Genomic DNA, 23,282 nt, shown 5'->3' on the forward strand with positions numbered 1-23,282 from the left:
TTAGCTTGTTACACAATGATACTAGATGAACAGAAAAAAGGGTGTGTTCTTTGCATAATATCAGGCAGAATTATGATATACAGTGGAAGTAATGATGCTTTCTATATAGGCAGAGTTCTATTGTCAGCTTCATAAACCAGAAATTCTAATAAGGGAACATGAAGTCGCTGTGGGAAGAGTGCGGCTCTTGCGGAAGCAAACTCAGGCACTTCTTACACAAAGGTAAAGATAATTGTAGCTCACCCTTCCTGTACCTTTTCCCCTGGGAACTATACCTTTTATGTTGGAGTCGAATGAATTGAAAGCTAAAGTGTAAAAGTTGCATGTTCAGGGAGTCTGGCAACATCATTTTAAGCAAAAGAATAAGGCTGTTTGTTTTGATATCAGGGTCTTATATCAGGACTGAGATGTCAGCATGGCATCTCTAACAAACCAAGGATGGAGATTCTCTGCATCTTTTAAGTTAGAATATCGTGAAATCAGGCTAGAGCTGGAAATGTTGTCTCACCTATGGGAAGGTGTTGGGTGGTGACAACAGCAACTCTGATTTGGTGAAGGGAGCATTTGCAGGTTGCAGCACTGAAAGCCGTTTTGGTGGCAGTAACTCAGGTGGTAGGGAAGAGGGAAGTGTAAAAACCAAGGATTCTTGTGAGAAGCCCAAATTTCTTTAATATAATCAATAAAAGGTTGGTAACAAAAAAGTCTAAATTTCTGAGTTGTAAATAGAGAAAACGAACATGCGTCTAATCTGATACTTAAACACACATCTTGGAACTGTTTCTGTTAGACATATTTTCTTATTTAAAAGTCAAAACTTTAGTTGCAGCCCTTCGGGGGAAAAAATTAAAATTGAAGTGAGAGTTTCTTGAGGTATCTTGTCTTAACAGCTGCTTTCTCTGGCTTGGCAGGGAGAAGCAAACCTTCGCTGCCACACGCCCATCTTTGGTCCTGATTGAACAGCTTGCAATGTGTGTTGACAAAGGAGAGCCTGTGCTGTTGGTGGGTGAAACAGGAACTGGCAAAACCGCGACTGTCCAATACCTTGCTCATATTACAGGTATAATAAAGTATAAATATTCCACTTGGTACAGAGGCAATAGAAAATACATGAATGATGACTTTGTTTTGTTTTGATTCAAGGACACCATTTGAGGGTTATCAATATGAACCAACAGAGTGACACTGCAGATCTGCTTGGGGGGTGAGTCGTTGAATTAGTTAATATAGAATGGACTGAAAATGTATTAAAGCAAGCTTTCATTCAAGCATATTTGATTGTAAATACAACTGAACCATAATGTAACTTATAAAAATGGGTAACCAGATACCTGTTTCAGTGAACAAGTATCCTGCTATCACCACTAGCATTCAAGAGCTTGTGTTCTTAAATGGCTTAACTAAGTTCTGTGTACAAATGTGCTAGCCATGGCTGCTAAAATAAAAAGCCAAAGTTACCCAGTATATATAGTTATCGAAATATCTACTAGGTATTTTGGCTGATAGTAGCAAGGATGGATTGCCTGTTAGAGTAGTACGGTACGTATAAAATAGCTTTCTAAGGAGAATGTATGCATATGAATTTCAAATCTAATAAGCAAATAAAACCTTAGTTTATAGTTTTGTTTTGGATTTCTATGTGACCTCATAACATCTTCAGTTCAGGGACACAAATTTTGTCAAATCTCACAGGAGCAGATGGGAGCTGGTATTTGGCCATGTAACAAGTAACTAATTTCTCTCTTGGTCCTGCACAGCTATAAGCCAGTGGATAACAAATTGATTTGGCTGCCCTTACGAGAGTCTTTTGAGGAACTCTTCTCTCAGACGTTTTCCAGGAAGCAAAATCAAACTTTCTTGGGTCATATCCAGACGTGTTACAGACAGAAACGTTGGCATGATCTACTCAAATTAATGCAGCATGTTCACAGATCGGCCGTTAATAAGGAAGCAAAAGAAAACGCATCAGGTAAGAATTCAACTAAGCAAGCAATACTTGGGAGGAGCTCCTCATAAACATCTGCAAGGGCACCTCATTGTCCTCCAACAAATCCTTCCTTAAAACTTTCCTGTGCTGTCATGCCTACAAAAAACTTGACAACGGATAGGCCATTGGTGTGCTGAGACCACTGCCTATCATGCTGAAAAATGTCTTATAGTTTCCTTGCTCTGCCCCGTCTGTCAGTTTGTTTGTCCATCTGTTGGCTTTTGTCTTACACTTAGATTGTAAGCTTTCTGGGATATGAACCATTTTTTGTTCTGTTTTTGTACAGTGCCTAGCACCATGGGGTCCTGGTTCGTGACTGGGGCTCCTACGCAGTATAATAATACATATAATTAATAATAATAATTGTAACTTTCATTCGATATGGGCCAAACTGAATTCATTATGTACATTTTCTTGCTCTTCCTTTAGCTGGTTCTCCTCAGCTGTGCAGGTACTAAAAAAAGCACTAGCCTAACAGGAGTGAGCATTCTTCAGGGGAGTGTTAAAGACCGTTTTTAATAATCCTCAAAGACAAAAAACAAAAAGTGATTGAAGTCCCAATGCAAATGAAAAGTACTGCACAAAAGAAAAGAAAATTACAAAGCTAACCATGTCAGACATTGTGATGTTATATGGAACGTTCTTACTCAGTCAGTGACTTGATCAAAAACCAAAACATTATGACGGATGAGTAACAGTATTGGAATATCATCAAGAAACCTAGTTTGTGTATCCCGTTCAGTTATAAGAGTGCATGTTCTCAATTTCCTCCATCCCTAAAAAGGTTTTGTCGATTTCATCATTTCCTGCAGCACCACTTACTGTCTCACTGGATTGGAAAGTACATTATTTCTGATACTTTTGAATGTGTCAGCAAGTGGCCACTCCTAAGATGGGAGACTTTTGCGTGAATAGCAGGTTGATTATATTCATGATATACAATTTTAAGCTCTTAGAACATTTTAAAAATACATTAGAACAAAACTATAACCGTTCCTTTTTTAATTTATGAGAGCTAAACTGCAAAACTTGAATATTTTCTTCTCCTTATGAGTTCAGCCAAGCTCCATCTTATTGCTTTATATTCCATGACTGCAGTGTTATAGCAGTGTGTTCAGTGTTATAGCAATGTGTTTTATGCCATCATTTTGATGTTACAAAAATCAAATTTGTTTTTCTTGTAGGCTCACCACTGAAAGAAAAGTGGGAAGCATTTGGTCTTAGACTGAACCATGCCCATCAACAGATGAAAATGACAGAAAATTTTCTGGTGTTCGCATTTGTAGAGGTATTTAGATACTTCAGTTATGACATTGGGCTAGGAAAGTGGGGGGAGTATTTACAGTTACAATTAACTAATATTATAAGGTAATTAGATGTACTGACAAGTCTTTTTATGAAGCAAAACTTTACAAACAGTTGTGGTGTGGACTTGGATGCACTATTTTTCCTTGAGGCTGGGATAGGTAAAGAGAATTACTTGTTTGGTTGTAAAGAAACATATTGATAGTCTGATGAAAGCTATACTTGCTTTGACACAAGAATATCAATAATGCTCATGTCATCAATTCTGGTGCACAGTGTTAGGAAAGCAACCTTGGGAAAACTTGAGCCTAAAATCAGGTTCAGCAGGATAAATGACTGCACTAAATTCTCCAACAGAATACCTAGATAATCATAATTTTGTATTTTTAGCTTCAAGTATCTACAAAGACTTTTATAAATGGTTCAAGTGAATTGTATTAGATTTTTAATTGTTATGATTTCCCACATTCCTGTTGATAATTTAAATGATTGTTCCTTGTAATTTTATTAACTTTATTAACTGTGTACATTCAAAGTATATTTGAGTTATCTACATCTTTGACAAGTCATTTAATTAAAAAAAAAAATTTTACTGAAAAACATTCCACTTGGTCTAAGTGGGTTTTCAGTTAACATTGCATAATTTTGGCTGAGAAACAAATGACCATAGTTTTCACAAAGTTGGCATCACGGTAAAACAGCAAATTGGTTTATTCCTATAGCGGTGCTGACACTGGTGTTTAGGCAGCACAGTAATGAGTATACTGAAAAATAATTAATGCTGGTGCACAAACCAGGAAATTTAACTCTGCTAGGAATGAGTGTGCAAGAGCAAATGAGGAAACTTTTCGAAAGCATGAGGATAAAGTGATCTCTAATAGTGGAGAGTGAAAAAACAGTTGTCTGATTTCCCCTCTCCCCCCCTCCGGCTTGCATACGAACTGCTGGCCAAGAGAGAGGGAGGTACAGCTCTCACTGAAGTGGAATCTGATTTTCCATTCATCTAGACAATCCACAGATTACAAGATAGGGTGTAATTCGTGTTTACCACTTCACCAGTTGTTTCATAGATCCTCAATGGTAAAATAGGTAACGTTGAATTGGTCCCACTCTTAGGGTACTCTGGCACAAGCGGTGAAGAAAGGAGACTGGATTTTACTGGATGAGATTAATTTGGCTGCAGCAGAGACTTTAGAATGCTTGAGTGGCTTACTAGAAGGATCATCTGGCTCACTGGTGTTACTAGACAGAGGAGACACAGGTACTGTTTATTTGCATTGTACTTTGGTGTCTGGCAACAGCGTACTTTATAAGTGTATATGTAAGGCAAATTGGGGGACATACAAAATGGTTTGGATTGCAGTGGCACCAGAATGCTGATGACACTCAGCTCTGTCATACTTGGTTGGTAGTGAAGCTTGACTGCAAGTGTCTAGCTAAGATCAGAAGTTCAATAGAAGATGTGGAAGAAGAGATCCTGAAGTAATGGAGGTAAATCTGTAGGGCAATGCCCATGTGTTTTGTTACTTTGATTTGCAATGTTGGGGTCCTGTTTCTTTATTGACTGGTTCAGAATATCCACCTAGTAGCTGAGGCCACAAATGCTTTTTTCCGTCTGTCTTACTGGAAGGCTGAGACTGGCTGTTGAAGACAAAAGTATGTATCATCTTGCCACAGTTGCACATATTAATAGAACCGTAAAAATTAGGATTGGAAGGGATGTCATCAAATCCAGCCCCTGCTGTGAGGCAGGACAAAATAAACCTAGACCATCTCTGACAGGTGTTTGTCCAACCTGTTCTTAAAAACTTCCAATGATGGGGATTCCGTTACCTCCCTTAAAAGTCTATTCTAGAGCTTAGCTTCCCTTATAGGTGGAAAGCTTTTCCTAATATCTAACCTAAATCTCTCTTACTGAGGATTAAGCCCATTACTTCTTGTCCTACTATGGTATGTAACCTCTCTCTATCAGTTTCTGTACCAGGTGGCTGGAGGATAGCTAATGTGATGCCATTTTTTTAGGCCGATAAGCCTTACTTCAGTACCAGGCAAACTGGTTGAAACTATAGTAAAGAATAGAACTTTCAGACACCTAGATGAATGCAGTTTGTTGGGGAAGAGTCAACATAGCTTTTGTAAAGGGAATCATGCCTCACCAATCTATTAGAATTATTTGAGGGGCTCAACAAAGATGTGAACAAGGGTGATCCAGTGGATATAGTTTATCTGGACTTTCAGAAAGGCTTTGACAAGGTCCCTCACCTAAGGTTCTTAAGCAAAGTAAGCAGTCATGGGATAACAGAGAAGGTCTTCTCATGGATCAGTAACTGGTTAAAAGGCAGGAAACAAAGGGTAGGAATAAATGGTCCATTTTCAGAATGGAGAGAGGTAAATAGTGGTGTTCCCCAAGGATCTGTATTGGGACCATTGCTATTCAACGTATTCATAAATGATCTGGAAAAAGGGGTAAACAGTGAGGTGGCAAATTTGCAGATGATACAAAACTACTCAAGATAGTTAAGTCCAAAGCAGATGGCGAAGAGTTACTAAGGGATCTCACAAAACTGGGTGATGGGGCAAGAAAATGGCAGATGAAAACTCAGTGTTGATAAATGCAAAGTAATACATTTTGGAAAACATAATCCCAACTGTACATATAAAATGATGGGGTCTAAATTAGGTGTTACCACTCAAGAAAGAGATCTTGGCGTCACTGTGCCAAGTTCTCTGAAAACATCTGGTCAATGTGCAGTGGCATTCAAAAAGGTTAACAATGTTAGGAACCATTAAGAAAGGGATAGATAATAAGACAGTAAATATCATAATGCTCCTATATAAATCCATGATATGCCCACATCTCAAACACTGTGTGCACATCTGGTTGCCAAAATCCTCTATGAATTTTATCATTTTTGTTGCTCTTTTCTGCCGCTTTGCAGTTTGTCCACATCTTTCCTAGTGTGGTGCCCGGTTAAAGTTATTTCACCTCTGGATTAGATTACAGCTGTGTGCTGTTCTTGTGGTTTAACTTCAAGACCATGCAAACATCAACTCATGCAGAATGTTCTGTAGCAACAAAGTCATCTGAAATGGCCAACTCCTCCCATATAGCTTAAAATAATCACTGCAGAATTTTCCCCCCATGAGGAGTGAAAGAAAAATGCACTGGCAGTATGACTTCACCTCTTTATGTGAGAGGGGAAGAGTACTTACATGAAGGCCCCAGTGTCTTCAGTCTGCAGAAATTGCTGTTGCTCTTGCCTGTTAGCCCCTCTTTTGAACAGGTGTCTGGAGCACCCCTGAATATGTATTTAATGTCTCTAGAGGTGATGCAGAAGGAACTCTGTACATTGGGCAGCCAGTATAGTATATCGTGTACTGGACTGAGACTGTGATGACCTGGCTACAGTTCCCGGCTCTGCCTCTGGCTTGCTAGGTGATCCTTCCCTAACTGTGTGGACCCTGTTGGTGTGCACTAAAAGTACTAGGTTAAAACGCTAGTACTAGGGAACTTTTTAATGTACACCTCCAGGGTCTACATGGACTAATTAATGCACAACACGCCAATGCACTTTAGAAATCCCATCCTCTGTAGTGCTCATTACCCTGATGTTGTAGATATGCCCTAACTCACCAGACCAGGTGAATCACACCTGGCTTTAAAGGCTTTAACAGTGGCGTTGTAGTTAAGAGGATGCAGGATAGCAATGGCTGAGTAGTCCAGAGGAGAGACTTAAACTGTCTTGGATTAATCAAGAAATGTCTTTGGTTTACATTATAGTGTTTTGATTTGCATTTTTGTGTTTGTGAATAGAAGTGAAACATCTTTATTTTTCTTTTCAGAACCTCTGGTGCGTCACCCTGATTTTCGTTTGTTTGCCTGTATGAATCCAGCTACGGATGTTGGAAAGAGAAATCTACCTCCAGGAATAAGAAACAGGTAAAAAAATGAATGGATTGTAAAATAGTTAAAGTTGCTGTCTGTTTTGGAATGTGACTAGCTTCAAGAGTCAACATGAATGGTACAACACCCTTGTTTGAAGCCTCGGGAGATAGACATTCTGAGAGGTGTTTGTTATGAGATTGTTAAGGAGTGTTGATTGAATAGCAGGAGGAAACTACTGTTCTGCTGATGCAGAACCTAAATTGCTGGTCTGGTAATAGTGTAGAATAGTGTAGAATGTTACAGTTTAGGAGTCATTCCTTAAGTGTAAGTTGTCAGAGGCTGGGAATTCTGCTGTAGCAAAATGCTCTGTGCCTCTTGGGAATAATAAAGGCAAGTGCTTCGCAGTCCTCTAGCAATCATTCTTGTTATCTTAGCAGTGTTGATGGGCTGTACAAAGAGCTCTATATTTAGCCTTTTATAGTTGGAGGAAGGCTAGTTGGATATGAGAGTGGATGTGTGATACCTGGAATATTTGGGACTCAGAGGACCGCTGTGGCTGTAGAAAAGTGGGTCTGAGAGAATTTCTTTCTCTAGTGTAACCCACCTGACACCACCTGTGTGTGTTAAGTTCTGGACCTGCTGTCTATCTCTCATGCAATTTCCCTGCTGATTGTCAGGAAACTTGTACAAAATTTATACCACTCTGAAAAGTGACCACGTGAAAATCTTCAGTGCTTGCTCAGGAGATCTGTTCACTGTGTGTACTTAATCAAAAATAAGGTTTTGTTGATATTCGCTTTGCAGAGCTAATAGCAATGAGAGAGAGAGAGAGTTGGAGTAAATTTCCCCTTTTGCATTATAATCAGAATTACTTATTTTAAGTTCCAGTAAATTACATTTGTCCAAAATTCATTGAAGGCAGCGGAATTTTACAAGTGTAGCAGGCCTACTTTGGCCTGCAGAACCATTGTTACCAGTGGTGTATGAGATGCAAAGAACCCAACTTGATTTTCAGATCCCCAGATGAGTTTCCAGGACTAACAGTTAGAAATGCGATTTTCATACTTGGTAAGCACAATTGATGCACAGTCAGTGAGACAATGAACATGAAATCCCATTACTGCCATTTTTGGAGTGGCTTAGAACTCCACTTCCGTAGCTAAATATAAAGTAGATACTTTGCTGCTAATGTAGCTGCTTAGTTTCCTTTTTATCTTGATGAGTTGTTTTTCTCTGTTTAAATGGTTGCTCCATTAGAAATTTATGAAAAGAGGTAATATGTGAGATAAGCTTGATAGTTCAAAAATGGGATGTGTGGTATGTTTCACTACAGTTGAGTGATTAATATAGAGAATCAGTTTTCAAAAACCCTCTCGCTGTGCCATTACTTCAATATTCAGAAACTGCTGTCTGGAGCTCTGTACCACAAACTCCTTTTAAAAGCATGTTTCTTGTAGAATGAGTTGAACTTGGTAGACTGTATAAAACAATACAGATATTGATACTTTGTACTTAAGCAATGTAATACTTAGCCTGTAGTTAAATATTATTCTCTGCTTCAGTTCAGTCGGTATTTGTATATCAAGTCAATAAATCTTTATGTTGGCAAACAAGTCAATATTTGATTTGCTGCTTATGCTATATTTTGAGCATTATATATTCTATGAGAGAGTAACTGGTCCCTAATGAAATTTCAGAGTGTCTGTTTTATGATCAGTAGGCAGATGTTTAAGTGTTACAGCTTAATTTTTCTCGTAGGTTTACTGAACTTTATGTAGAAGAACTGCAGAATGAAGGAGACTTGCTAATTCTTATCATGGACTATTTGAAAGGCTTGAATGTGAGCAAAAACACAGTACAAGGAATCATGAAGTAAGTTATATTTACATTTTTATGAAGCCTCAGTTCAAGAAGTTGCAAATGAAAATACATAATTACAGCCTACAATTTTTTACATTAGTCTCTCCCACCCGAGGTTCTTGAAGAATGACACCCAGCCTCCTTATTCTAGGGCTACTTGTGTGTTACCTTTTGTTGCTGTTGTTTTCCTTTCTTCCATCCCCACCCCAAAAAGTAGTTTATTGACATTACCAGTTAGAGAGCATTATTGCTTTAATCCTTTCCTTCATCTAGGAGGTTAGAAGGGGTGGCTACTTCAGAATACCTCTGTGCATCAGTTGTGGGGATGGTTTCCTTGCTTGCCACGGAACCTCTTTCCTTAATAGCAGGCATGTTGCCTCCAATATGCTAAATTTCTGCAGTTCAGTTTTTTGGGCAATCTGAAGTATCTGTTCAAAGGACTTGTAAGTACCTAGTGATACATGGTGTACCAGGTTATCTCCCTGAAACACAAAATATTGTCATTTAAAACATAGATAGTTCTTTCTTGACTTTTTGGGCTTCATTGCCTGCCAGAGTAAGCCCTATTGCAACACTACATGGTGACTTCAATTTAGACCTTCCCAGGAAAGTGGTGAATGAAGAGGCTATTTTGAATGTTCCTATACAGGGATTAAATCCCTTAGAGAGATGTTTTGATGCTAGAAAGTATCAACTCTTTGGTAACGATGAAATACAAACAGGCCCGCTGGTGAGGGTGGGGAGGAAAGGGGTCAATTGCCCAGGGGCCTGGTGATTTAAAAGAGTCTGGGCGGATGGGATAGATACATATTTTTAAATAAAAATTAAGATTTAAAAAGAAATCCTGCTGCTCTGTACGGAGCGCCGTCCCTCATTGTGACAGTAACAGTTTGCCAGAGCGCTGCCGCACCCTGCTAGTCTGGCAGAGCCTCAGCAACAGCAGCCTGGGAACCGTGGGGCTTGCTGCCTCCTCTGGCTGCTGTGCCTGCCACGCCATCTCTACGGCTGCTGCGGGGCTGAGGACAGGGAGACTTTAAAGAGGAACAAGCTCCCTCTGTGCTACCAGATTTCCTCCCCCGGGGCTTCAGCTCCTCGCCAGACACAAGCCAGCAAGTTCAGCCACCCAATTGAGCCTTTCTAAGTTTGCCGAGAGGCAGCTGGGGCTAGAACCCCCTCTCCTTGGAGATCTCCCAGTAGATGTGGCGCACCGTGCCTGCTGTCTCCCTATTGCTCTGGGTGTTGATGTCCAACAGCACCAGCAGCACAAGTATTGTATTGTATATTTTAACTTTGTTAGTCATATTCAGTTACATCTTGTATATCAGTTTTTTTCCTTGTCTTTAGATTACACATGAATCACGATTAGGTGTTTAATTAGTCTACTTGATACTTTAGGTGCTTTCTTATTTTGTGCTTCTTTAAATGTTTTAGATATTAATTTAATAATGTATTTATTTAATTTAAATATATAATCCTAAATAAATTCTACAGCTTATATTTCGGCTCACAATTTGTTTAATACTGGCGCTGTAACTGAAAAAAATAAGTTAACTAGGGCCTTGGCTACACTGGCGCTGTACAGCGCTGCAACTTGCTGCGCTCAGGTGTGAAAACGCCCCCCCTGAGCATAGCGAGTGCAGCGCTGTAAAACTCCAGTATAATCAGCGCCTGCAGCACTGCAAGCTACTCCCCTTGGAGAGGTGGAGTACATACAGCGCTGCGAGAGAGCTCTCACAGTGCTGGCGGCGCAACTACACTCGCGCTTCACAGCACTGTGAATTTCCAAGTGTAGCCAAGGCCTAGATCAAGCAACGCCACAACTTCCGCATAGTGGGTTCTAATGTGTTATCAATAGGATAAAAAATCATAAGCCTCAGCCATTCCTTTCTAGGTGGGCCATTGACTGTTCTGCCCTGGGGCCCAGAATACAAATAAGTAACTGGTTTAACTCTTTATTTTGTAGCTTCTATTTATCTGTGAGAAAAGAGTCAGAAACAAAATTGGTGGATGGGACTGGCCATAGACCTCACTACAGCCTTCGTACACTTTGCAGGGCTTTGAGATTTGCAGCATCTAATCCGTGTAAAAACATACAGCGCTCACTGTATGAGGTAATGATCTTTCTGTGTGATTTTGTTCCTAAGTGTGTGTTCAATACAAAATCTACTCGGTTAAAGGAATACAAGGAAAATCATATTTTCTAAGGGCATCAGATATCAAACAAATGCCTAAAAAATAAAGCTTAAATAAATTTTCACTTCACAATAAAAAATAACTCTATTCTTGTAGGGCTTTTGCTTGGGCTTCCTGACACAGCTTGACAGAGTTTCTCACCCGATAGTTAGGAAGCTAATTTGCCAGCATATTGTCTCCGGCAACATCAAAAGCCTCCTTAAGCAGGTAGGAACTTCTGAATATTTTGGGATGTTTAACTTTATCAGGAAGATTGGTTTTATATGAATTTTCCCTTGTTGATCATGCTTTAGTAATTTTAAAAGTTCTCAAATACTAAAAATTTAAACTTTATCCTATTGATTGTTTCTGATAAAATGTTTTTTTCATTTAACGTGAACTATATGGTTTAAGCATGATGTTTTCTTATCTGGCTTGTTCTTTCATTTGAAAACATTGAAAGGATGTGGAGAACTTGCATATGACTGAATCTTGCCAAATTTCAGAGAATGACGAGATCAACTTTAGTGGTGGAGACTCTAATTCTGAAGTAGAGATGGGGGAGGAACTTGCTGTTGTTTTTTGTTTTGTTTTGTTTTTGACATAAGGGGCAGTACACATTGATATGGAAATGGCTTGTGCTCTGATGAAGCAAAAATCTGAGCTTCATCTTGAAGAGGGAGAATCCAGGTTGATTCTTGGAGCACAGAGTGAACTTGCAGGGCTGAAACACAAAATATTGTCATTTAAAACATTAATAGTTTTTTCTTGATTGTTTGGGATTCATTGCTTGCCAGAGTAGGCCTATTGCAGCACTGCTTGGTGACTTCAATTTAGACCTTCAGAGGAAAGTGCTGAATGAAGAGGCTATTTTGAATGTTCCTATACAGGGATTAAATCCCTTAGAGAGATGTTTTGATGCTAGAAATTATTAACTATCCAGTAACGATGAAATAAAAATAAGTAACCCCCTTAGTTCAAGAAATTCCTACAAGTCACTTTTCAGAATAGCACGTCACATTAAAGCCCAGAACTGGGAGTCAGAGGAACTGGGGTTCTGTTCGCAGCTCTGCACAGATTCTTGACTTCAGACTAGTTACCTTCTCTTCCTTGGATTCAACAGCTATAAAATTGGGATAATACATATCTCACAGGAGTGTTGAAGATTAAGCTAATGTCTGTAAATTGCTTTTTATGGAAGATGCTATAGTAGTGCAAAAATAGCTGCTGCTGTTAGAAAACCGTATGAAACACATTTGTATAATCTGTTATTTCTATACTGTTTTTCAGCCATTACCAGAGCCCCAAGGAGGAAGAGCTGTACAGATAGAAGGCTACTGGATTTCAGTAGGGGATAAGGAACCTGTGATAGATGAGACTTATGTATTAACTTCTTCTGTTAAACTTAATCTGAAAGACATTGTCAGAGTTGTGTCTGCAGGGTATGTTTGTTTAAATTTTTGTCTCAGAATACAAAATTAAAAAGACAACATACAACTCTGTAATTGAGGTAGATGTATAATGAGGTTGCCTGCCTCTATTATATTTCTACCTCTAGTATATTTCTATACTTCTGTTGTATTTCTATCACCCACTCAACTTTAATGTTGCCCCTTAAATCTTAATAGATTAAAATATGCATCAAAATTTAAAAAAAATGATGAGACACTTCTTCTGAGAGGAATAATTCTCCTTCATGACTGACCTGCAGAAAGCCCACTGTAGGAATTGCACGCCGAGCTACAAGAATGACTTTTGACCAGTAGCTAGCAGTTGTGGGGAGCGCGAGCACATCACTTGTTCCCAGCATTCTAAGACAAGAGCATAAGTACAGTAGAACCTCAGAGTTACGAACTGACCAGTCAACCACACACCTCATTTGGAACAAGAAGTACGCAATCAGGCAGCAGCAGAGACCAAAAAAAAAAAAGACAAATACAGTACAGTCCTGTGTTAAACATAAACTACTAAAAAATAAAGGGAAGCATTTTTCTTCATGGTAAAGTTTCAAAGCTGTATTAAGTCAATGTTCAGTTGTAAACTTTTGAAATAACCACCATAATGTTTTGTTCAGAGTTATGTACAGTGTTTGTAACTCTGAGGTTCTATTGTAATCCAATTATCTGCATGCTTGAGAGGATATGAAACCAACTTTTCTTTTGTTGTCCTTAAACAGCCTAAAATTTGTCATGTACAGTCCCACCTAAGCCCTCTAAAGCTTGGTATAAAAATGATTTCAGTACTGATTTAGACCAGCCTCTGATTTCACAAGTGATGACTGAGACAGCATGGTATAGTAGTTAGCATATGGGAATAAAGGTATTTTAGATTGTGTCCAGGCTTTAACACTGACTGGCTGTGTGACTTGGGTAGGTAACATAAATGAGACATTGAGAGACTACATTGTAGTCTCTTGATAATCTGTTACGCAAGGCTCTGAAAATTTCAAACAGTACAGATGCGTTACTTCCTTTTCGTATACATATAGGATATTTTGCTAAGCCAACCTAAAATACTGCTTTTAAAATATTGTCTTTGCTAATCCTTGAAGGACTCATCCAGTGCTGATTCAAGGAGAGACATCAGTTGGTAAAACTAGTTTAATTCGCTGGTTGGCTGCAGCTAGTGGGAACCACTGTGTGCGGATTAACAATCATGAACATACTGACATCCAGGAGTACATTGGCTGTTATACATCAGACGCTTCTGGGAAGCTGATGTTTAAGGAAGGTGAGGTTATCACTTATCACATTTACCTCTAATTCCCTTCCAAGTTACGCAGAGATGAAAAAAGCTTTTCCTTTCGCTGGTAACGGTTGCATCAGTGCAAATAGGAGTTTCATGCCATCAGTTCAGTTGTGCAGGTCTCTGGTTATCATGTTAAAGGGTGTCCTTTGTTCTTCCATCTCTTGTTCTTTGCTCCATTGCACTGACAGAGGGGAGAGCTAAAGGGTTTAACAGCTTTAGTGCTGTTGCACATCTTGATGTGGGTTAACTTATTTTATTCTGAAGTAAAACTGGCTGCAAGGATTACTTGCTTTTGAGGGTTTTTTTGTACCTTTTCATGCAGATTACCTTAAAGGTTTAATCAGAACCTTTTGTATTCCATCACAGGTGTCCTTATTGATGCTATGAGAAAGGGATACTGGATTATCCTCGATGAACTGAATTTGGCTCCTACGGATGTTCTGGAGGCACTCAACAGACTTCTGGATGATAACAGAGAGCTGTTCATAACAGAGACACAAGAAGTTGTCAGGGCACACCCTCGATTTATGCTGTTTGCTACACAGAATCCACCAGGACTGTATGGGGGCAGGAAGGTTTGTTGATCTCTCCTCTTGCTTTCGGTTATTATTACATTAGGAAGAAAGCTTCACCATATTATTCTTTCAAGGGTGCAGAGAGCTGTGGCACAGAAACTCTCACACATATCCGAGAACAATATGAAAGGGTAAAGGAGTAGCGGAAGGGAAGATGGCCTTGTAGCCAAGGCACTGGACTGCTTGCCTATGTGAGATTGGGCAAGTCACTTAGGCTGTATCTACACTGCAACTGGGGGTGTGATTCCCGGCACCCATAGACAGACGTGCACTAGCTCAGCTTGAACGAGCGTGCAGCATGGGCAGTGGCTTGGGGTAGCCACCCGAATCCAAGCCCTCCCGACCTCCTGGGTCCAAGCTGGGGCAGCTAGCTCAAGTTGAGCTGGTGTGAGTCTGTCTGTCTGCCTGCCTGCACTGGGAATCGCACCTTCCAGCTCAATGTAGACAAACCCTTAGTCTCTCAATGCCTAAGTTGCCATCTGTAAAATGTTGTGAAGATACATTAATGTTTATAAGGTGCTCAAATACTAGGGCTGTGAATGCCATAGAAAAGCCTGTGTGTAAATAAAACAGATACGTATTCTAGAGCAGTGGTTCTCAAACTTATTTGATCGCGGCCCTCCTTCTTTGTGTCTGTAGTAGTAAGCCCCCCACCTCCCCCAGCCAGCCACTGCTCTCTGGCCACCCAGATCTGAATGTGCGCAGTAAGTATTTTTTTCCCCCTAAAGTTTCTCCCCCCCTCAGTTTGAGAACCCCTGTTCTAGAAAGAGATCTAGCCTGCCAGCCTAGGTAGAAGGAACTTTTCTGAGTTTTGAAGTTGTTTCCTCAACAAGAATATATAGTAGTTCCAATAGTTTTTAATTTAAAAATTAGCTGGCATGTCTGTTGCAGGGACCAAATGCTGATATGATCCACACTTAAAAATGCTGTGTGCCTTGACTGACTAGCGCATCACACTTTTGGATGAATATGAGAAAACTGGCTTCCTTTCTCTTCCTTGTAAATGAAGCTTAAGAACTATTGCATTTCATGAACAGCACACACATGTGCACTTTTTCTGAAGTTCAGTATTGGGTGCAACTGGCTGAGAGATGCCAGAGAAGAATTTAGCAGAGTGGGTAGGCAAATAATATAATTCTTCTGCTATTTGGTGGCCTTTACAAGAGAAGTGAAGTTGGAGAGCAGAGTTCAGTTTCAGCCTTTATTCAGACTTGCCAGTCAGAGAACACACCAAGAATTTTTAAGAGCAGGTCAGTAGCTTCTCTGGTGGATGCTAAGGCTTCAGTTCAGCAACGATGTTAAGCACCCTTTTAAGCACTTTGCTGAATCAGAGTCTAAGTAATTAAATGTAATTTGGCCTGACTGGTTATTTGGTTGTCCCAGACTGCTGGAGAATAGACCCTTTGCATCTTTAATGTCCATTTTGGAAGTTTAAGCACAAGCCTATCTATTCCTTCTCCCATTGGATTTTAACCACTAACCCATCAGGGTAGCTTAGCTTCCTTTGGCTGTATGTGCAGGATGTAGTTTACAAGGATTAAAGGGATAAAGCAAAGTTCAGAAATACCATTCCCAAACCTACATTTTAGGTGTTGTCCAGAGCCTTCAGGAACCGTTTTGTGGAGCTGCATTTTGATGAACTGCCAAGTGCTGAGCTAGAAACAATCCTCCACAAGCGATGCAGTCTGCCACCTTCTTACTGCAGTAAACTCGTCAAAGTCATGCTGAATCTGCAGGTATTGGTGTCTTTTTTTCCCCCCCTTTTAATATAGAAGTAAAATTAAGGCCTTTTAAAAAATATTGTATGACTTAACAATGGAGAAATCTTTAATTTAAAATATCCAAGTTTGCTGGCTTAAGTGAACCCTTTGCGTTTGAGTTTTTGTTTAAGAGCAAAAACAAGTCCAGTGGCTACCAGTGCCTCATTTTTGTTTAAATACTTAAACAAATATTATGCTCCCTCATTTTTCTAGATCTTAGGTGCTGAAATAGATTGTTGTGAACAGCCATTTAACTCTGGCTAATTACCAAAATATGTTTCTTCTTTAAAAACAAATACAGTAATAAAAACTGGAGGTACCTCTTTCTTCCTTCTGTCTAGATTTGAATGTGCTTAGACCTTTTTACTGTATTGGAATAAAGTGAAAACTATATTCCAGTTATTAAATGAGAGGAAGTGTGAGGCTGGGATTAGGAATTTATTAGGTTTTCATTTCACTAAAGTTTGTTTGAATGAGGAATACATATTAAATTTTAACCGTCCTCTTTGCTCACTTGGTAGTCTTATCGCAGAGGTTCAACAGTGTTTGCTGGGAAGCATGGTTTCATTACTCTTCGAGATCTGTTTCGTTGGGCTGAAAGATACAGATTGGCAGAACAGACAGAGAAGGATTATGACTGGCTTCAGCATTTAGCAAATGATGGTGGGTCTTTGTGCTTGTTCTTCGTGATACTTCATTTTTTTAAAGAACGAATATAAACATTTTTCCAACCCCACTTTTCAAATACAAACCTTTGTCCCTCGTTATTCATTATTCTGTGATGGAATACACCCCTGTATTCACACCTTACACACTATTATAATAATCTGTGTACAAAGTATACCTTGTAAGGCAGGAGTCGGCAACCTTTCAGAAGTGGTGTGCCAAGTCTTCATTTATTCACTCTAATTTAAGGTTTGGCATGCCAGTAATACATTTTAACATTTTTAAAAGGTTTCTTTCTATAAGTCTATAATATATAACTAAACTATTGTTGTATGTAAAGTAAATAAGGTTTTTAAAATGTTTAAGAAGCTTCATTGAAAATTAAATTAAAATGCAGAGCCCCTGGACCAGTGGCCAGGCCCCGGGCAGTGTGAGTGCCACTGAAAATCAGCTCGTGTGCCACCTTTGGCACGTGTGCCATAGGTTGCCTACCCCTGTTGTAAGATGTCATTTGAAAACTCATAATTTGCTGGTCAGTATTGTCCTGGCAAAATATGTGTGGAAACATTGTATGTGTCGTTATAAGATTCCGCTCTTTGATGTTATGAACAGGCAGAAGTCAGGTCTGTTCTTAACAAAGGAAGGAATGTGCGCGTGACTTAATTTACATTTAAGCAGTAAATGGAATCATCACTTAGGGAGAGAAAACAAAGGAAGTTCAAATAAGAGGAAGTATAATCTTGGCATGATGGCAAAACATGGACAAATCCCAGAGTCACCAATCTTTTCCTCCATTCAGGGAGTCCTCAGCTGTAACAAATTGCGTCCTGCATAAGAGTAGCTGTACTGGGTCAGACCAAAGGTCCATCTAGCCCAGTATCCTGTCTTCTGACAGTGGCCAATGCCAAGTGCCCCATAAGGAGTGAATAGAACAGGCAATCATCAAGTGATGATCCATCCCCTGTCGCTCATTCCAGTTTCTGGCGAACAGAGGCCATTCATGTCCATCCTGTCTGATAGCTGTTGAGGGACCTATCCTCCATGCATACAAGGCAACAGACTTCATTGAAGAGTATCTACCACTTTTGAAAGGCTATCGAGGTTCATAATATTCCTAAGGACAAAAAAGTACCCACACTGATTGCAAAGCTGTGAATGTATTTAATAAGTCTGAATTTTAAAAAGCTGCTTTTCAAAGGTTTCAAATTATTCTTGGAGTGTATAGGTTGAGATTTAGAAATCTGAAGAAAAATGATGGTATGAGCCATAGCGAATATGCCTATAAGATGTGTGACCTAATAAGAAAATGGGAAAAGGGGAAGGGAGGTAAGGATTTTAGCCAATTGTTTGATCTCTTTGGTCAAGAACATTTCCTCAGTATATGCACTGATGAGATTTGGAATAGTTTATGGGATAAATCTTTAAAATCTGAAGGAAATGGCCACCCTGGCTCATTCCTTTGTGCAAACCCAGATGTCCAATGAGCACAGGCCAGAGAAGGAGGGATGCAAACCCAGTGTAAAGGGTGATCCTGTTTTACCCCTCGGAAAAAAGGAGGGTGTTTGGAAGCCCAGGCAGTCTGCCCCCAGCTCCCAATTGTTCCCCTCTTGGAAACTCCCATCACAAACCTCCTGAGCAGGAGGAGAGTCCAAGAAGATGTTTCTAGTGTAACTCCACTGAGCACCTGAGAAATCAGTGCCCCAAGCTAAAAGAAACTAAGCCCTATCCAATCTATTTTAAGCTCACCTGATCAGTTTTGTGAGGTCTGACCCTGAAGGGGTCGATGTGGAATTTATTAAGGTTGCCAGAGTAAATAATAAAGAGTACCCGGCCTGTGGGGAGGGGGAAGACACTGGAGCCCAGATCTCTCTGGTCAAGGGTCGCATGGTCCAAAAGACTGAAATGTTACCTGATGAAAAAGTGGAGCTTCTAGTAGTGGGAGGACATATAATTCCTGTACCTGTAGCCAAGATGCATATGGAATGGAAAGGTTTAGGAAGTGTGTTTACAATAGTGGTGCTGGGTAGTATCCCCATTGAAATACTTGTTGGGAATGCTATTTTGCATATGGTTAAGGCTATTAATTTGGTAACAGAATGATGTCAAAGGGAATATTGTGCTGGATCCTAGAGAGGAGTGGTAACGTCCCAGAAACTGCTGGGAGGGGAGGTCTCTCTAACTCAGTGGTTTTCAAACTTTCTGTATTGGTGACCCCCTTCACACAACAAGCCTCTGAATGTGACCCTCCTTATAAATTAAAAACTGGGGGAAGGGTTTTACAGCTCCTGACGCCCCTGTAACCACCGTGCGACCCCCGAGGAGTCATGACCCCCAGATTGAGAACTCCTGCTCTAACTCTTATGCAGCAGAAGGGAACTGTTTCCAGGTGTGGGAGGGGCTGAGGCTGGCTCCTGCATGACAGAGGAAAGCAGCATGCCCTCAGGGCCAGCTAAGGAGGAGATAATTCCTGTGACTGAAGAAGTGGTCCCAGATATCAGTTGCCAGCGTTTTGCAGTTGAATAAGGGATAGATCCCACTCTAGAGAGCATCAGAAGTGTCCAAGAGGGCGCCCCAGGAAAGGAAAATGAGGAGATTGTATAGGGAGGCTCCTATGGGGAAAAACAAAAGCCCTGGGCAACCCTATAAGCCAGTAGTCCCCAACCTTTTTCGTCTGACGATGAGCCATGGAGGATCATGGTGGAGGACGAGCATCCGCCGAAATGCCGCCGACAAGCGGCAACGTCAATAGGTGTCGCTGCCGAAATGCCGCCAACAAGCAGCGTCATCCAGGTCCTCTGGATGACGCTGCTTGTCGGCATTTCGGCTGATGCTTGTCCGCCGGCCAGTATGCGGGCGCACTTAGACGCCCCGGCAGGCACCATGGCGCCCGCAGGCACCGCGTTGGGGACCCCTGCTATAAGCAGTTGGTTGAGCCCACATAGCACCATGCTATGTGCTAGCACATGATTGACCTTTCGCTGGTCACTTGGGGGCACAGAGAACCTATGATAGGTTAAAGAAAAATGTATATGGGCCAGGAATACAGAATGATGTGAGGAATTATTGCAGGTCTTGTGAATTAAGTCAAAAGTACCCCAGAAAGTTCCCCTATGCCCCTAGCTTGTAATATAAGAGACATTTCTGAGGGTAACAATGGACATCGTGGGTCCTACCTGAAGCGGAAAGAAATGTATCTTGGTGGTAATGGATTAGCTCTGACTAAGATTGAGGCAGAATCTGTGGCAAGAGCCATTTTCACTATCTTTAGCAGAGTGTGTTTCCCTAAAGAGATTTTTATCTGACCGTGCGTCAAATTTTACGTCTTGGCTCTTCAGTGAGCTATGGAAGTTGTGGAGTGACACAACTAAAGGCTACCTCCTATCACGCAGAAACAAATGATTTGGTGGAATGATTCAGTGGGACCCTAAAATCTATGTTGGAGTGACTTACACGCTAGAGGCTGTTTGTGAGCAGTCCAGGCCGGAGGCAACAGCAGCAAGGAATTATAAAGGGCATCCCAGGTTACAGGGCAGGGGTCACAGCTACTCATTGCTCTGGATTGTACCCCTGGTATGTCACACATTCCACTTTAAAAATCAAAGAAAACACTCTGATTTCTCTTGCCTTGTTTACAGGTTTCATGCTTCTGGCAGGCAGAGTCAGGAAACAGGAGGAGGTTGATGTTATTCAAAGTGTCCTTGAAAAGCATTTTAAGAAGAAATTGTATCCCCACTCTCTCTTCTCAGAGGAAAGTGTTAGAAAGTTATTGGGTGAGTTTGCAAAAAGGACTAAATCAAAAGTTTGATGCATGTGATTAAAGCTAATCAACTTGTTCTTTGTTGGGCAGTTAAATCATCTACACAGATGTTGGTGATGGACGGCGAGTTTAGTCATGTTGTCTGGACTCAAGGGATGAGGAGGCTTGCAGTTCTGGTAGGACGAGCCCTGGAGTTTGGTGAACCAGTACTGCTGGTGGGAGACACTGGGTAACTTGTTTTTCTATTACAGTAATTAATTGTTCTGTTTGGCCCTGTTCAGCAAGGTCCTTAACTGCATACCTACATTTAAACACGAGTGGCCTCACTGAAGTCAGTAAAACTACTTATGCTTAAAGAGGGGCCTTGCTGTTTCATGGCCTTTGTAAATCTAAAACTGTCTCAAATGTGAAGTCAGGTTTGTAGCTGCTGTAATACAGAGTTCACTTTTTAGAGTGCTGTGTTGGAGTGCATCTGTCTTAGCAAAAAACATTAAAAGTATCTCTTGTGGTTTTGCTTTATTTTATCTGATTTGTACAACAGTGTTATATAAACCTGTTAAGGATGTATTGAAACTGAACTGGAGAGGATGGGGGTTGAGTTTTGTTAATGAACTGTCTGTTAGAATCCCAGTATAAGACTTACATACCTTTCTCATGAAACCTGGAAAAGTTAGTAATAAATTTGGTGGAGAGTGGTGAATACATCTGACTGTATAAGGTCCAGCCCATCCTCTTTATTTTTTTTCCTGTCTGCAAAAAAGAGGTCATGGAAGCAGATCTCTATAAATTTAGTATTAAGTAGTTTTGTTAGGCTTTGTCTACACTGATATGTCATCGACAAAACTTTTGTCGTTCGGGGTGTTAAAAAAACACCCCCCTGAACAACAAAGGTTTTACCAATAAAAAGCACCGGTGTGAACAGTGGTTTGTCAGCAGGTGTGCTCTCTTGCCGACAAAGCCGTTGCTGCTCATGTGGGGTGGAAGTTTTTTGTCGCTAAAAGCCTCGTGGTGTAGTCATAGCCTTAGAGAGTAAAAAGAAGCTGAAGCTGGGAAAGAAAAAACACAATTAATTAGATGCTAAAAGGGAACTTGGGTGCTACTTGGAAAAGAATAAATCTTATGTAAGTCTTTCAGTTTAACAGTCAAGACCTTTCATTTCATAGTCTTTCAAAATGGATGATCGCTTGTGTTCAAGCCTGTAAGGAGAACTTGTTCTACAGCAGGAATGGATACATTGGCTGCTTGTCAAAGGTTTATTGTCTTGGTATTTAAGCTGCCACTTGAAGTTCAATTACTTCATTCACAAAATGTTAATCTGTTAATAGGGCTAGGTGTAGTCTTCTGTGTGGGTGGGCAGTGTTGCTTCAGTCTTGGCATTCTCCTCAGACCTCCTTCTGGTTTATATTTGGGCTTTGGCTACACTGGTGCTGTACAGCGCTGCAACTTGCTGCGCTCAGGGGTGTGAAAAAACATCCCCCTGAGTACAGCGCTGTAAAACGCCAGTGTAATCAGTGCCTGCAGCGCTGCACGCTCGCTTGCAGTGCTGCAAGCTATTCCCCTCGGAGAGGTGGAGTACATACAGCGTTGCGAGAGCTCTCTCGCAGTGCTGGCGGTGCAACTACACTCGCGCTTCACAGCAGCGCTGTCGCGGCAGTGCTGTGAAGTTCCAAGTGTAGCCAACCCCTTAGTCTCCTGCAGTGGAACTCTGTAGAGACAATTCATGAAAGGACAAAGAGAGGTCAAAATCTGTCAGTCTCCACTTACTGAATACTGCCTCCGAATGTATGGCCAATATAGATCTAGATTGGATCACCACCTCCTTTCTAGGAGTCCTTTCTGGGACAATTGGAGGTGGAAAGGAAGGAAGGATGGGCAAGGCCTTGTATAGCCTTAGGCTATATCTACACTTGCAGAGTTTTTGTGCTGTCAGTTTCAACTGTGATAGTGAATCCGTGAAAGAGAAGCCCTGGTTTGTGTACTCACTTACTTCCACTGGCATCAGAGAGTGTTTATATTTGCAGCACTTCCATCACCATGAGAGCAGTGCACAGAGGGTAGCTATCCCACAGTGCAGCTCTCTCCATTTGATGATAGGTCTTGTGGGAAGGGCGGGGGTGATCGCGGGACATCCTGGGTCCCTGCATAGCCGCCTCCTCCCCAAACACGGATCAGCTCCAGTAGCTCAGCATTGCCTCAAGCGGGGGATCGTTTGCTCTGTGGAGCAGCCATTGTCACCTGGCCAATAAGTGAGCATTTGCCAAGAAAACAGGAAGGGGAGTTTCAAAGTTCCCGGGGCTTTACAGGAGGAGGGTGGATGTCTGTTTATCTGGCGTCAGAGCAGCAGAGCTGCTGGCCAGAGTGATCACCTAGGCATTGTGGGATATCCTGTGGAGTCTAAAAGCTCTTTAAACAGGAAGAACGTGTCTTCACTTGCACATCAGTGCAAAAGCATCACCAGTAAGAGCTGTATGCCTCTCGTGGAGGTGGTTTTTATTTTGCAGTGAAACTTCTGAATATAACCGCAAAAAGTCGTTGGCAAGTATAGATGTTCCCACGGGTTTTATGCAAA

General features: G+C 40.9%; 1 protein-coding gene across 2 annotated transcripts in view; it reads left to right on the plus strand.

The window, feature by feature from the left end:
- MDN1 (midasin AAA ATPase 1) overlaps positions 1–23,282 on the plus strand; it is a 187,992-nt gene that overhangs the window by 53,238 nt on the left and 111,472 nt on the right. For both annotated transcript variants that reach the window (XM_054022038.1, XM_054022040.1), the window contains exons 13-29: positions 110–222; positions 909–1,057; positions 1,141–1,201; positions 1,755–1,966; positions 3,169–3,272; positions 4,406–4,550; positions 7,133–7,229; positions 8,934–9,047; positions 10,999–11,146; positions 11,325–11,435; positions 12,498–12,649; positions 13,759–13,937; positions 14,322–14,530; positions 16,120–16,266; positions 16,812–16,953; positions 20,592–20,726; positions 20,804–20,942. In XM_054022038.1, coding sequence (XP_053878013.1) covers positions 110–222; positions 909–1,057; positions 1,141–1,201; positions 1,755–1,966; positions 3,169–3,272; positions 4,406–4,550; positions 7,133–7,229; positions 8,934–9,047; positions 10,999–11,146; positions 11,325–11,435; positions 12,498–12,649; positions 13,759–13,937; positions 14,322–14,530; positions 16,120–16,266; positions 16,812–16,953; positions 20,592–20,726; positions 20,804–20,942 — 2,357 coding nt within the window. The remainder of the gene's footprint in view (positions 1–109; positions 223–908; positions 1,058–1,140; positions 1,202–1,754; positions 1,967–3,168; positions 3,273–4,405; positions 4,551–7,132; positions 7,230–8,933; positions 9,048–10,998; positions 11,147–11,324; positions 11,436–12,497; positions 12,650–13,758; positions 13,938–14,321; positions 14,531–16,119; positions 16,267–16,811; positions 16,954–20,591; positions 20,727–20,803; positions 20,943–23,282) is intronic.

The sequence above is a fragment of the Malaclemys terrapin genome, chromosome 3 (genome assembly GCF_027887155.1).
Source record: "Malaclemys terrapin pileata isolate rMalTer1 chromosome 3, rMalTer1.hap1, whole genome shotgun sequence".
Taxonomy (NCBI): Eukaryota; Metazoa; Chordata; order Testudines; family Emydidae; genus Malaclemys; species Malaclemys terrapin.